Here is a 16117-nt window from a genome sequence, read left to right as displayed (position 1 = left end):
AGTTGTGTGCATTAATGTGTATTAGCAAAACTCCGGTTTGAATTAACAATAAGATAAAGTTTATAGAGAAACGTTTTTTTTATTAGTTGGCATTTTGTTGCCTGATTATTGTATCTATTGTCTCTGTCCTTTTATACTTCAGTGAGCTTGACTTACACATTCTCCACACGGACTCTCTGGTAATCAGACATGATGGCCCCCACAGACACTGCCTCAACACATTCCTTTTCCTGTGGGAAGGAAGACACGATGGTCACATAACAGAAATTTCAAAAACTTTCCTTTATTGGGAAGAAATATCATGAACCATTAATGCACTATGATGGGACTGTAAATTCTGGTTTAAATACACCTGACGTGACTTTCAAAACCGTAACTGAAAACCAAAACTACATAAAAATACATGTTAACACACCCAGGCGCACACCAATGGGAAAAACAAAGAAAACAGATTCCTGACAGGTCCTGCCTTTTAACTGGACCACAATCCTGTGGGGATGTTTACACTCTGGTCATATCAAGGCCAGTGCGGTCCAGCCCATATCCCTTCGGGGTTTACATGAGTGAATGTGTGTGAGTGTGTGTGTGCAAAAATGGAGGCAGAAGCAGCGCCAATAGGAGTTACTGGACCTTATCAGCCATCTCCAGTAAGCAGGACATGAGTGCATCTGGTCACAGCTTCCATCCGCTTTACACAACACTGTGAGATGGACCAGTACTGACATCTTGAAGTACTGTATCAGCTGAACCTCCATCTTTGAATGGCATGTATCTTTAATATTGCTAAAGGCTAATCTAATTGCTTTTCATTTCATATTCATATTTCAGAAACAGTGGGACAACAAAGCACTCAAGAGATACTGGCAGAGCCTTGAGATGCATTCAATCTTCCTCCATAGAAACAGCCTTGATCTGGAGTGACATGCACAAACAAACATGCACACAAGCAAGCAAGAGCACCATGCTGACACATATACGTCCATAGACACCCCCACTTCCCCTCTACCCACACCTGCAGATTCATTAGAACATTACATGGGCTGTAATTAGAATGAGAGAAGCGGGTAGACGCAGTGGAAGGATGCACAAGTCTCCAGTAAATTACCTTGTAGCCATTATCAATTTCCCTGGCTACTGGTCCTTAAGATAACCCCCTTGCCCCTCCCCTCTCCCTGTGGTCCCTTCCTGCAATTTTTCTCTGCCTGATAAACATGCTGATTAAAGCGAACAGCGTGTAAACCTTTGATACTTTTCTAAATGAAATCCATGCTCTGCCTGAGGCCTGATGCTGAGCTGAAACGCGCAGTTCCTCACAAACGCAAAGACGTGCACAGCTTCACATAGGCGTGCTGGCTAATCAGATAAGGGGTGTGCTCTGTGTGTGTGTGTGTTCACTGCGCAGCAGATGGTATGAGGTATAAAGCTAAACACTGATCGGCAAACACACAGCCAGAAATTAACTCTTTGACCTAGGTTAAACACCAGCAGATCACGGCAAGAGACTTTAACCAAGTTTGAACATTTCTGCAAAGAGTCCAAAGATGGAATGTCCATTACAGTCAAGTCCACTGACCAGTCACAGTAATTAAGTCAGACTGATAACATTTCCGCCCAGCACAGAGGTAAAGGTGGCTGCAGGGAGACTCATGTAATTCCACATAAGCCTTGAGGCCAACAATCTATCCTAATGTAATGATAATCCTTCTCTTTACTCAGAGACCGATTTTGGCTCAGGTGTTAGTCTTCCTTTTTCAGACTGGCCACTATTAAAGTGTCAGTGCAGGAGCCTGGGCATTGATCAAAATGTTTTCATAGGAGTATGACTGTATAAAAAGTGTATTCAGTGTATTGGGTTAAAGCTGTTGAAACTGTTAGTTGCTGACTTCCATAAGTTTAACACCCACTCCAAAGAAAATTGGGTTTTTGGTGTTCTTGTGACATTTTTCTTATGGTGAAGGCTTTAAAGAAAGAAAATTGTTGCGAACCACACAAAACAAGCCATTTGAGAAAAGCTTGTAGTTGTTATGTAAAAATCTACAATAGCCGGGCCACAAGATTCTCCTTATTTGGTGTGTCCAAAGACTTTTAAAAGTGCAAAGCTTACGCACAACTAGTTATGGAATGAATGATGGCATAAACCCACATGGAAATATGAATTGTTTTAGCTGGCTAATGCCACTGATGTTATGTTGCAGGCAAAAAAAACAGCTTTAAAATTGGAAAAATAAAATTAAAAAAAACTTTCAAGTTAAACAAAGCAGCTCATAAATCATTGTAGAAAAAATAAGTCAAATGTAGAAATTTAGTGCCCGAATGCCTAATTGTTGTGCTTATTTTTTATTTTCTGAAAAGAAACATAACAGGATTCCACATCTTAGGCCTTGCAGCACTTGTGTTTGGAGAAAGTCTATTTCTGGCACAGTGGTGTGTAACAGCGCAAACCCCTAGCATCTCTTTCAGAGGCAGACTAAACAAAGGCAGGGCCCGACTTCCTCTGCCCTCGTTGGCAGAGAAGCTATTAATGAGGATCTATGGCTCAGAGCAATGGAAGTCCTTCATCCCCCCAGCCATGTCCATCAGGGTACTTAGCCCCATGCAGTCATTAACTTCTGTTACTAATTGTCAAATTCATTAAACTAATCCTTCCCCTACATCCGGATGTCTCCTGTGGAAATGGATGGAGAGGGCTGAGTTATTAAGATGTCAGCTGTGGAGAAGATTAAGGCCAGCAGACATGCTCCACAAAGAAACGATATGGCCATTAAACTCTATATCAAGGTAGCGTGCGTGATATAGTTTGTAATTATATATACATTTATCTTTGTAAGGGGAGTAAGAGACTGCTTCAAATGTTTTCAGTCACAGACATGCCTTCAGTCAAGAAATGTTTCTGCCCAAAAGATACACAGTTAAAAATCAGGACCAAAAAAACCCCTTAAGAATGTAACCATTTCATCTGTTATAGTGTTTCAAAGGTACTTAGCCATGCCACGTATTCACTCAGACTAATGCTCAACAGTAAAAGCCATTAACGGCAACCAAGGCAATTAAAAAGCCATAAAATATTTAAAATTCAATATTCATATTCATATGGAATACATCAGAACCCTCATTAACTCTTTCTCAATGGTTGTCACAATGAGGTCTTAATTATACACCCTAACAATACAAAGCTCCAATTTGCAAAATGGTGGGTTACTAAAATGCCTGCTTCTGTCTGTTCTGACAAGCAGGAGCCCAGAGCTGCCAGGTCATAACTATAACACACACACACACACACACACACACACACACACAGTCGTAAATTTCCATAACAAAACCCTCTTTTTATCAAGCCCAAAGTTGGTGACATGTGCATTGTATTATATCATTGCCTCCTTGTATGCAGTGTGCTTGTCAGAGATGGCAGGGAGGTGGGAAAGTGGACAAGTAGGGATAATTAATGAAAGTGGTTTGACTGACAGTTTGCTCAAGGGCACCGGAGCGCCATCACATACACTCCATAGCTGCAATCACAACGTTGCATTATCACTTCATCTGACCCCACCGCCTTCAACCTCGTGCCTCCATCTCCTCAACATTCATCTCCATCCCTCCCTTTTGGATCCATCAAGTAAGTGACTTGATGCGACATGGTTTTAATGTTCTCTGCATCTGATCAGCTATGAGCCAGTTGTAATGTAATGGGATTGTTCCCCCATGTTAGCTGACAAAGTGGGGGACATCGAGAGGGGGTTGTTGTAGCTGCTAAAGTAAACGCAGTACAGGAGACAGGGTGTGCTAAGGTCAAGAGATTGTGTTTAATGTAATGCTGACATAGACCTGGGGCATGTAGGGAAATCCTGACAGCTCAGACAAGCCAAACTCACTGGAAGCTTAGGTGTTACGGTTCAGTAATCGCTGCTTATTTGTTCTTTATCATCATGTCGCGTAGTTTTAGATGAAAATCAGGTTGGGTGAAAAAGTAAAAACGTAGGAAATCCATACATTTGGAGGGTATACAATCCAATGTACAAATGGTTCTTGGTGTATATTAGTCTATATAAAATTCGCAATTCGATTAAAACCAATTAAAACCAATTCCCAACAAAAACAGACAAAACTTTTACTCAAATGTAAGTAAGCTACGAAAAGGAAAAAAGGGCAAAACTCATAAGAAATTAAAGAAATTATTTAAAATGCAACTAAATCACACCTATTTTTTGTCACGAGAAGTACATAAAGGTGATGAAATTAGTCAAATTTGTTGACCTCTATGTACTGTCTGTATGACAAGGATACAGTGAAAAAGAAAAAAACATTTAATGTTAAATGTATAAAAAAAAGTTTGTTGAAATGACCTGTATTCTGCCCCAACATGATGCTGCACTTTGTTCTGTGACATTTACAGTGGTAAGATGATTAATGATGAAGTCATGTCAGTATTTGTTTTATTGTAATGTACCATGACAATAACATGCCAATCTAGACAAAGGGATCTTTGTTTGGACTTTTTTGTTGTTGTTACACTGAGTTAATGTAATTCTCCAATCTAACACATACAAAACGACATGTAAGTTTTGTAGAATCTACCGAGTACCTGAGAGTAAAACACTGTGACCTGTTTCTAATCCATCGTAACAAAAGAAAGAGCAAGTTTAGCAAGTGCCTTCAGAGAACAAACACCAGTCAAGATCTCGGTCAGAAAGGCTTAAGAAACATTCCTATTGGTAAATTAGAGGTGCCCTGTGTTTAAGGCAGCCGTTGAAAGACAAGCTTTTCCTTTGTGCTTTCGGATGGGCTTGTGAGATGACTCACGGCATGTCCTTCTTCAACCTAAGGCAGCACTAAAACTAGAAAAACAAAGTGTTCCCAAGTCGAGTGCCTATTAACGCAAATGCTGAGTTTTTGCAGTTATTCAAGTCAGAGAAACAATCAGTTAGGCAAGGAGCTTTAGGATAGTAAACAGGTGAGACCAGCCATCAGAAGACTCATTGTCACTTCAGTGCAATGACTGATGAATGCTTATTAACTTACTGCAATGTGACGAGTGTCAAGTAAGTCTCTACTGAATATGGTATAACACAGACAGTAGGACAGATCCTTTTTGTGGAGGTTCTGCAGCAGCATTTCATAGCCATGTTGGTATTTATAAAGTTTTGAAGCCAGACATTTATACGTAGATACACAACCGCCATGGTGATTCATTTACAATGACAGAACTGTTTTGAGGAATAGAGGCTGAGCGTAAATATGCCGTGCTGCACAACTGGAAAATGTAGAAATTCATCAGAGCTAAACACGTGGGGAGACAAACGTTTCCCGAGGTTTCAGAGCCGGCCAGTTGTCAGGCTTGGAGAGACTAAGCCTTGGCCAAAGCAAGCACAAGTCTTAGTTTCATCCAACCAAGGACGAGGAAGGTTTTCATAAAAAAGCACGTTCAGAAAACTACATGGAGAGATGAGTACACACAGGGAGGTGTTTAGAAATGTAACATAATTTATTAATACTTTAAATGCAGGCAAACACGTTTGTAAATGGATTTTAAAAGCTGAATATTTTACTTTAATCAAACTGTCAATTGAAGATTTTACTTTAAAGAATGGCCTTTAATGGTGAGAGAATAAATGGAGTTCCAAACATTTCAGGTTTTGGTTTGTTTTTTTTTCTCAACAAAAAGGATAAGACTAAGCACAGGTTTTCAGTGGAGGATAAAACAAAGTCATAATCCCAGCTCTGTCGTATTACCATTCCCACTTGGCTGATGTAAGAGTTTCTTTGAGCATCTTAGACAGGAAGCGGCCTTCAGAAAGAGAGAGGGACAGAATCAAAGCGCAAGTCTCATGCCACAGAGAGGTAAACTATGTCGGTTGTTTTTTATGGTCCAGAACAAGCACCTAATCCACAGGGTACATGCACAAACATGCACTGATGTCCAAGTATACACACGCAAGCATCTGCTGGCCTAAGCATGCACACAAAGACACACTCAAAAATGTAAATGTTTTCCTGGTGAGGTCACGTTCCAGGCTCTTGGCATTGTGGCTCTCCCGTCATCCATCCACCATAGTGCCAACAGAAATCACGGATCCCTCCTCCACTCCCCAGAGAGACGGAGCAGAGGAAAATATAGCAGTGATGCTGGTTTAACCAACTCTCAAGACTCCAGACTGTGTTATTTATTTATTTTTATATATGGTTATGACTTTAACTGCAGGAGATGATTGGGATAGAAAAACATCTCCAGGGGAATGGCTCTCAAAACAAAACATAAAAGCCTTTTCAATTTCGAGTGGATGAATGGCAGTTGGGAGACAGACTTACCACCATCTTTTCACAGCTTCGTGTTAAACAGACCATAGCAAACTTACCAGATGAGCATTTAACCTCAGTACATTTAAAGTTGTAATTTCCCTAAATTTCTAGTGGCAACCATGCAAAACCATGAATATTTCTTCAGACAAAGCTCAAATCTAAGTTAAGTAAAAATATGAAGATTTTAATTTTTTTTTATCAAATACTAAGATTTTCTGAAATACTGCTATGATAAAAAAGAAAAAAGATCAAAAATAATAATGATAACAAAATAATAACTATTTTGTTAACATTTTTTTACCCGCGTGTTAAAACATAAAAGATTAGGCAATACCTAAAATTAAAGAGGACCTACTTGACAGTAGAGGTTAATGTTGGTAACATCAATGTATGCATTTACAGTTATCTAGCATAATTATAATTCATACATGAGCGGCTGATTGAAAGTTACAATTTAACATTGTTTTCATTCCTCTGATAAAGTTGACTGAGAAATAGAGCTGACGCCTTTTAAATGACATAACCTCGCTGCTCCTCTGTTCTGTGCTGTGCAGATGTCATATCTGCCACATGCAATTTCTGTTAAGAAAACCTAGCAGGCATACAGTAATATTTTTAGTTTATGCTCCTAAATCCTTTCTAGTAAAGCGCTGTTGATATCTCCAACAGTTGGGTTAATTATTAAAATATTACTAGGCTTGTTCTTTAATGGCGTTATAACTAAAAAGAGTGTTGTTTAGTGAATTGGATGGCAGATAATTGTGGACTAAGCTTGATATTTTCAGCAGTCTCAATAGATAGATCCACAGTGGAGTTAAAAGTCACACAAACAAACCAAATAAACAAACAAAAAATCTCTGGGTCTTTATTGGGAAAGTGTTCAATCAAGCAGTTTGTGGTGACTTATGCCCTTGGCAAGGCTAGATAAGGCTATCAGCTTCCATCATTGCTAAACAAGATTGAGCAAAGTACATTAAGCAGAAAAATGCAAACAAATTACAAAGGCTTGAGGCTTGGCTCTTTATCTAATGTTTGTGGGGACTGCTAGAGTCAGTTGGTGGGAAATGGGCCTGCATCTAATAGATCCTGTCCCACCACTTCCACACGGCCAGCGAACAATACACAGTGCCATTATCTCAGCGCTAATGCTATCCTTCCTCGTGTGCAAAACAAACCAGCAATCTCAGCCCCACTGCCACTGTCTGGACCAACATAAGTACAAGGATCCAGACCAGAGCAAGAGATAACAACGGCTATCATAAAAAGGCAGGATAGTTGTTTGAAGTCATCTGAACCTCCTCCTACAGAAATACATTCCCAAATAATAAAACAAACAACCTGAACTTTGCAGAAAACAAAAAAATAAATCAACAAATCTGTTGGCCCTAAACTACATGTAAGCTACATCCAATAGCAGCGTTAACAGGTCTGTCTGCACCACAAACCAACTACAACACATTAGCTTTGTTATTGATCTCATCTCCTAAACCCTCACTGTGACCCCAGAGGTCATGATTTATGTATTAAGCAGCTTTTTAAAGAAATCCATTTTCCTGTTGAGCCCCCAATGTACATCTAATGCGGCACCATACCAGTAATCAGAGAAGGGTTGGGTGTTTGATTTTGAGCCCCCCTCCACCTTTCTTAGTTCACACACCTCCTCAACATCTTGTCTCACAACACCTCAGCTGCCTAATCGATACAACAGCGCTCTTGAATCAACTAGAGATTCCTCCTCCTCCTCCTTGTCTCTTCTGTTCATTCCTTTCTCCTCTCCCTTCGGTTTTTTGCTCCTCTTTCCTCACAGCAGGATGCGCCTCCATCAGGACATTTGCAACAAGACTTCAGATAGATCCGGATGAAAGTGCGACGACACCAGAACAACATCGGTGGAGGAACGGAAAAGGGTGAGGGAGAAGAAAGAGGGGAGATTTGGGCTTGTGGACACACTGCCTAGGTGATCTCAGAGGGTCTGTTTTTGCGAACTGATGTTGATAATGAAGTGACGGAAGTGGCTGGGGGTGAAAGGGAGGTGGGATACATGGTGGAAGAGTCTCTGCGAGTTGGAGAAAATTAGATCACCAAACAAAAAAGTATTTTAACACACCAGAGGAAGCAGCTGTTTTATCAACAAAGACCAAGGATCAGCCTACCTCTCCGAGCATTAAACCCCTGTTACAATGATAAATCGTGTTTTAACATCTTTTTGCAGCAATTTTTTTATTATTATGGAGAACATACTTTAAAAAGCTAAGTTAAAATTGCATTTCTGAGTACTTCTTTATTCAGATTGCTATGAATCAGCAGCAGATGAAAAATTCCTACTGGAAAATGCCTGTAGCAGTGACTTAGAAGCTAAAATCGGCGGGCCACGAGCTACCTGCTCCGTTTCATTCTGATGCATCCACTGCAGTCAAATAGACTGCTGTCTGAGCTGGCATCTGGCTCAAAACTGCGGCTGAATATTAGATATTGTTTGCCATTTTCGTTGCACCACTAATGCTAGGTTGGGGTTGTGAGTGACTGTAAGTTAGCAGGACAGAGTGTAAACAAATGGATGATGGGAAATTAAGTCAGGTTTACTACGTGCCAACAGTCCCGCCCACAACTCAAAGGCAAATTTCTAATGAACTACTGCCACTCTGCAGACACTAAGTCCTAGGAAACAAAACAGGTTTTCTGATTTTGGCTAAAAACATCATAATCATAATGGAAATTCTTTTACAATTGATCAAAACATGGTTGATGTGGACGTTTAACATACATTTCTTTTTAAATTAAATAAAAGGAATATAAGCCTTTATTGGGGGAATACAAGAATACAAGAACTTGAAAAAATAGTAGGCTGACTGCCTTAGGATAAGAAATTAAATTAGAAAATAACATTTCCATCCTTCTCAAAGCTGCGTCTCAGTATGACAGAGATGTTTCAGGGCTGCTAATTAGAGCTGGCGGAATAGAACATGTGCGTAGATATCATCTATTGTTTCTCATCACTCTAATGAGCCTAAATGTCTTTGTCTTTATTCATCAGCTCAAAGGTTTCACAGATGCTGTAGAAGGTTGTTTTGCTTCTATATGTTTTATACACAAAAATGACAGAAGTGGAAGTTTTCCCAAAACTCTGTATCATGTTTTCCGAAATGCTTGTACTGTTAAAGAACAATATTCCCTTAAAGTATCAATAAAATATCTATCTGTGTGCAACTTCAATTAGTTCAGTTCAGTGGGGGGAAGGAGGTGCGGGGGTCCATGGATGAGAGCCAGGAAAGTACCTTTGTTTTACCTGCAGTGTTGAAAGAAAGCAAACCGGGGCAAAAGAAGAAAGGAAGAGGTGTACGCGGAGAACAGAGATGGACCTGTTATCATGTAACAGAGGCCCGGTTTGATCTGACCTTGAACACACAAATGTGTATGCAGGGACACACACGCACGCAGGGTCATGGGGCATAAAGAGCCACTGTGTCAGGTCGCAGCATGCAGAGAGAAGGATAAAGGACTTAAGGGATTTGATATGACTAATATGAGGGGTTTTGCTGGCTTTGGGCAGAGGAGGGGGGTACTGGCGTTACAGCCAGGGGTGACTGACACTGTTGATCTGTATCACACATCTGAGCAAATCATAGAGAAAAGGGCAGACCAACCACAAAACAAATTGCCGGCATACAACTCACAAATGCTTATTTGAAAAATGTCCCAGACATTTAAAAAAATTTAAACAAAGAACATCCTATTGCAATAAGAAGAAAACATGCATTCTTATTGCAATTCTTGTAGTTCTTGTTGACAGAAACAGAGATATCTCTTCACTTAAACGTTTATTCCTCCTCACAAAAAGCAGGTTCAAAGATCAGCACCTTGCAGGACAGAAGGGGGTACAGTGCGTCTTGCATGTCTATCAGGTTACACACTTCAAAGAAAAACTGCGATGCACAAGCAGAAACGAGAGCAAAGGGTCCAAGGAAAGAGCCACATTATCGTTCTGTCATTATCATAAACGCCAGGAAAAGAAAGCTCTTTTTTTCCTTCTTTTATAATTGGTCTTTTTCCTCTCTATCAACCAACAATGGTTCTGAAGAATATGATCTCTTCCCTTTGAAACTTTTTGAATGGCTCCAAACATTCTCAGATGCACGTTTGGGTTTGGGAGCTAACGGGAATGATCCATAGATGGCACTGTTGGCTTACGCTATGGGGTGGTTGTCCGCACTGCAACAGAGGAGGAGAGCCACCGAGCATCCACCTAAAACTCTTGAACTCTGGATCAGACGGGAAAAAATCTTTCATCTAAGCCCCAAGTGTAAATTGCCATATATAATTTTAAAGCTTCTAATTAATTCAAACTGCTTGAGAAGATCTTTGAAAATATCACAACCTGCAAACACAACATGTTAAAACTGCTCTTTTTTCGCTATCTCCAGCAATAGAGGTTTATTAACGCCTCAGTGTTTTGCCTAAAATCACAGACTTTACCAAAAGTCAAATAATTTTTTTTTATTTAAATCTCAAAATTGAGTCAAACTGTTCTCATTAACCATAGGTAAATATTTCAGATAAAAAGAGTTGCAGTAAAAAACGTTTAGTCCAATTTAGTCAACTAGCTCATTTATTTCACTTTCAAGAACTGCAGCTGAAATGGAAATCTGAGATAGAGAGTTGTATTTTTACATTTTCCATCACTCAGTCAGCATGCAGGGAAGCCTGTTGTTTATAGAGCTGGACTGTTTAGGACACTGAAAGGGGTAAGCTGGGATATAAGTGGAGGTCTGCAAGTCTGCTGTGACCCCCATGGGAATTCAACTGCCCTGATCTGTGGAAGGCCTGACTGCTGAGGTCCTGCCAGACAAACCCTGGAAATGAGAAATTAGCAGACTTTTGCTAATTTACTATCAAATGCATCAAAGTTGATTAAAAAAACAACTTTTTTTTTGTCTTTTTTTGCAAATAATGGATCACTTGACACCTGGATTTATTTCCAGCAATGGAAAAAAAAGCATATATTTTTGCTTTCAACTAAATACTAAATTAAGCCAAGTTTGGAGCAGAAGTGGTCTGTTGCGTTTTTCCACCAATAAGCATCTAGGGGTTAAAAAAAATAAATGTTAAACCAGATTAACTGTGGAGAAAAATACGTACATTTATAATTTAAACATATAACAACAAACAAAAAAAACTACAGGATGAAAAACCCCAAAAAGCGGGATTTGCTGCTACTAAAGTGAATGGTAACTGTTGGCATGACAAAGCTCCAAATCAGTCCTGTGCTCCACTCAAACATGTCCCGTCACAGAGAAGCAAACTCACTTCCTTATCATCCAGGCCAACAAATTCCAATCCACTAGTCCACAAACGCTGCCTAAGTTTGCTGCAAACAGAAAGTAAAGAAGTTCTTCACAGGATGATTCCCCACACCGGTGTGCGCTGACAGCACTGCGCTCTGCCCGCTGCTGATGTTTCTGTCCAGGTATCTTCCTCATAACTGCAGGCAGTCAGATAGGCAGGCAGCACTAGTGGTGAGTAAAACACACACGCAGTTATCTCAAACCTGTCAGTCAAAGTCCTTGTACCATGTTGGACCACCACGCTCTTGTGCATAAATTACAATTGAATTAATATTTTCTCAACATAGTTTAAAAAAAAAGTGGTATTTGATTAAATTTTAATTCACTGATTAATTTTTCGCATTTGATCTTCTGTCAAGTGAGATAAAAAACAAGTCCTTTCTTTTCTTGTGATGGGTTCCTCTCCAACTTTGAGCATCAAACTTTGATCAAGCATCAGAGGAAGTGCTGTATAGCTCCAGAGTACAATGAAAAGAAAACCTACTTCACTTAAAAGTAAAGATAAGCATGATCAATGAGACAGACTAAAAGCACTAACATGACTTTGTGCACTTCTGCGTTGCTTGGTTACATTTCACAAATTGAGTCAGCTGGTAGTACGGATAACATCAGGAGGATGAAGTGAGTCGGATTCTATAAAGAGAGATGTGTTTAAATACTGTGACATAATGCATGGCTGGGGAAAGGAGTACTTCTTTAATTTAAAACTAGTGTTTTGAATCTTAATCTTCACTATACTTTTTTTAAAGCAGATTTGTATGGATGTGTTTATAAATATTCTTTATTTCATTTAAAAAATTTAAAGAAAACTACATATAAAATTAGAGTGAATGATAATATATATGTAGGGAATTAACAAATGCATGCTTTTAAAAAAAAGCTTCAAACTCCATTAACAATTTTGAATGAAAATACCAGTTAAAAAAAAAACATAGCAAGATTTCAAAAGTAAATTAAAGTCTTAAAGTCTAAAAATGGCATTTAGCAATTTTTTTGCACTTATTAAGTATTAGCCTCGTTTCATTAAACGTGCCAGAAACAAAATGCATAAGAAATAAAATGACATTAAAAAATAAAAAATTAAACAGCAAGTTTATCATCAAACATTTTGTTTCCAGGCATTACTGGTTTGTGGAAACACATGAAAATGTTTTAAATCAATGTTTTGTCAGTCACAATCTCTTTTTTGTATAAAGTATGCTCTTTATTTTTAGGGGTGTCTAACATGTATCTGACTAAATTTATTATGTTTTAGGACTGGAGGGAATTTTTTCTATAATATCCATGAATGTCTTGAATGAGTGAGGTTACCTTATTGTGGTCATGTTAACAGAATAGTTATCTGCAGAACACATACATGGTTTTGTGGTGTATGGAAAGGTAAGTCCACATTATGAAGCCAAAATAACTCACTTTTTAAACTTTAATTTAATTTTATACAAACATATTGTTAAAAAAAGAATAAAAAGTTGAAGTTCATCAAAAAGAATGATGAAATTCAAACTTTTTAGCAAAAAACAAACAAACAAAAAACTAGTATCAATAGTAAATCTTACTAAAAAGAAAGATTTCCTGTTTTTTTAATATTTAAATTCTCTGATGGCGTAAGGTGGTTACCTGAGGGATTTGTTTTCTCGTTTTTCCATCACATGAGGACCATAGAAAGACAAAACACACAGCAAAGAAAAAAAAAATCAGCATATATTTTTGTTCTAAGAAAGCCAGAAAAACTTGTATTTGCAAGAAGATGTAAACCTAATCCAGAAATGAACCTTTGTACAGTTAAGCAACTGTATGATACACCAGACCACCATGCATCCCAAAATGTACATGTTTAAAATGCTAACACCCAAGATCAATCCAAAGAAGTTTATCACAGTTGTGTTCTTCTTTTCAACACAAAGTCCAACTGCTTGTAAATGTAGGAACTTTTTATTGAGTAATGATCCAGAAGCCTGCGGTGTTTCACTGCCTGACAGTTTGTGATGATTTATGGTATTTTGGTGTTGAGAGCAGATCCAGGAAATAGGTCAAATGTGTACAAATTGAATTTGAGTTTCAATTAGCTCTTCCATCCAGTCACCTAAAAACCTGACACCAAGCTTGTTCTCTCAAGAGATATAACAGTTGACTTGAGGTTTGGAGATTTTTAAGCAATAACAAATCAGAATAGGTACATGTTACAGGTGAACCCCTTTGGCAGAAATAAGAAATAAAATATCTACCTTAACAAGATGCAGCAGCTGGTACAGGTCTTCCACCTCGTCGCCCTCCGTCTCACTGTAGTTTCTGCTGGTGTCCAGACTTGAGCCCTGAATTGTGTGTCGATACAGCGGCAAGTCCATGGCCTCTGCATACAGCTCAATAGCCTGGTGGCCCACCGTCTGGTACATGTAGCTGTCCAGCTCATCTATGATTAATCAAAAACATGTTAATGTCCCCACTGACAACATACTTACTTTACATTTTTAAAAAAAGGTAGATAATATCATCTAAAACTTACTGATGTTGCGAGTGTTAAGTGTACCAAGAAAGTAGGCTATGTCAGTCAGTGTTTCTGTGTATTAACAAGAATGAACTTGAAAAACTTAGGTCATGTGAATACTGTTAATTTTGCTCTAAATTATGCATACACAACAGACAAGCACATCCTAAATTAGTGGTTCTTAAAGAGGGGTACGCACTGTAAGGTAAATTTGATAGTATCCAGAGGTACTTGAGATGCATTTTTAAGGTCTAAAAAAGATTTATTTCACTTCTGTTGTCCCTGTAATAAAAATATGAATAGAAATTAGTGTTTAATGGTTTTCATTCACTCTCACCTTAAGAACTCGAATTGTGGAGTCAAACAAAAATTGAAGTTTTATGTGGAATAATTTCTGTTGACAATAAAATAATTATTTTATTTTTAGTACAAGCCTTAATTTGTTTTCATCTCTTTTGTTTTCAAATGTAAAAAAAAATCAAACATGAAAATGTGAATTTTATATCAATAAAACGTTTTGCTCTGTTTAAGTAGTAAACAGAGAAGGTCCAAGCTTTCCATATCTGTGCAAAAGTTTTTTCTTTTTTTTTTTTTTACTGAGCTGTTTAGACAGGAGACATGACTAGGAAAAGATTGAGACCCACTTTCAATATAATAATCCAGACATTATCAGCTGTTCTTCACCTGTGTGAGCAGGGCGTAGGTTGGCCAAAGCCACGATCCTGTGTCCAGCTGCAACACACTGCATCATGTTGTAGCAGCTGTCTTTACCCCCACTGCAGCACAACACAAAACACACGCAAAAGGGGAAAGACAAAATATGCTAACCAAGATACTGTGCATCACTTAAATAGAAATGGAAAATGTCTGTGCAGGTTTAAGTTTTTTTTTTTTTTTTTTAATAATTTTTATTTAGTAGATCAGAAGAAAACCCTCTGAATTTTCAACTGCATTATTTCAATGAATGTTTTTATCAAAACGCTAAATATTAACGACATCCCTTTAAACCTTCGTTTTGAAAAAGGGAGAAGGTGGATGCATATATATCATTGGATAAATGCAACACTAGGACGCCGGTTTTCTTTCTACAACAGTACATCACTGACTAAACTACAAATCATTTTAAGGCATTAAACTTAGCAATGTTACCTTATCAACGCGACCACCTTCATCATGTTGTACCGATTTATAGTTCAGGAGTTTAGAAACGCGAGGAAAATAGTTGCTATGGCACAGGGTACAAAATACACGCTAGCAACTTGCTAATGTAAACAAGAACATGTGAGTAACAGACTTCCGGGGTTCAATAAGGACCCCTTAAAATGGAAGTTGTCGTTTATTATGCCTGATTGTAATTCGATGTTATTTTGGTTTTAGTGTGTTAAAAAAAAGATATTGTTATTAAAAAATTATGTACCAAGTCAAGTTCCGAATAATAAAAGTTCATTTTTGTTAAAACAATGCATATTAGGATACAGGCTTTTTATTGTCATACATCATATACTGTTACAGAGACAAACATTTAATTAAAAAAATAATAATAATAATTTAAGAAAAACAACTAAGTGTATTTTTTAAATGTCCTGGCAGGACACAACTTAATTTTACCAAGCTCATTTGTAAAATAGACCTCAATTGAAAATATATGGGAATTTGTATATGGAACATGCTGTAGCTACATAAAAAAGAAACAACAAAATATTTCATAATTCAATATTAGAAAAATAAATTTTCACATTAACTTTATACAAATAATAAAAATGGGGATTTGCCTTTTATCAATTATGTTATCTTAAGTCATATATTCCCAGGTCTACTATAAACTTACCACATGTTGAATAAATGTACCAAGTTTTGTGATTTTTCTATTTACACCAGCCGCAGTGCATAGTGTATTACAGCATAATCAAAGTAGATAGGCCCCCTCACTTCGTTCACACTCATCCTTTGCTTCCTGTGGTCCCATGAGAGGACCAAAAGTCCATGCACTGGTATT

At 38.0% G+C, this 16117-nt stretch overlaps 1 protein-coding gene across 2 annotated transcripts in view; it reads right to left on the bottom strand.

The window, feature by feature from the left end:
• dph6 (diphthamine biosynthesis 6) overlaps window positions 1-15743 on the bottom strand; it is a 57351-nt gene extending 41608 nt beyond the window's left edge. Inside the window, exons 1-4 of one of the 2 annotated variants that reach the window (XM_023951414.1) lie at window positions 15271-15743; window positions 14806-14897; window positions 13862-14046; window positions 157-230 (exon numbers count right to left, since the gene is read on the bottom strand). In XM_023951414.1, coding sequence (XP_023807182.1) covers window positions 157-230; window positions 13862-14046; window positions 14806-14897; window positions 15271-15296 — 377 coding nt within the window. In that variant the 5' untranslated portion in view covers window positions 15297-15743. The remainder of the gene's footprint in view (window positions 1-156; window positions 231-13861; window positions 14047-14805; window positions 14898-15270) is intronic. The other variant, XM_023951413.1, reaches the window with a different exon arrangement.
• Window positions 15744-16117: the final 374 nt, after the last annotated feature.

Source organism: Oryzias latipes, chromosome 22 (assembly GCF_002234675.1).
Source record: "Oryzias latipes chromosome 22, ASM223467v1".
Lineage (NCBI taxonomy): Eukaryota > Metazoa > Chordata > Actinopteri > Beloniformes > Adrianichthyidae > Oryzias > Oryzias latipes.
Note: the sequence above shows the minus strand (reverse complement) of the source record. Positions and strands in the feature narration are given on the sequence as shown.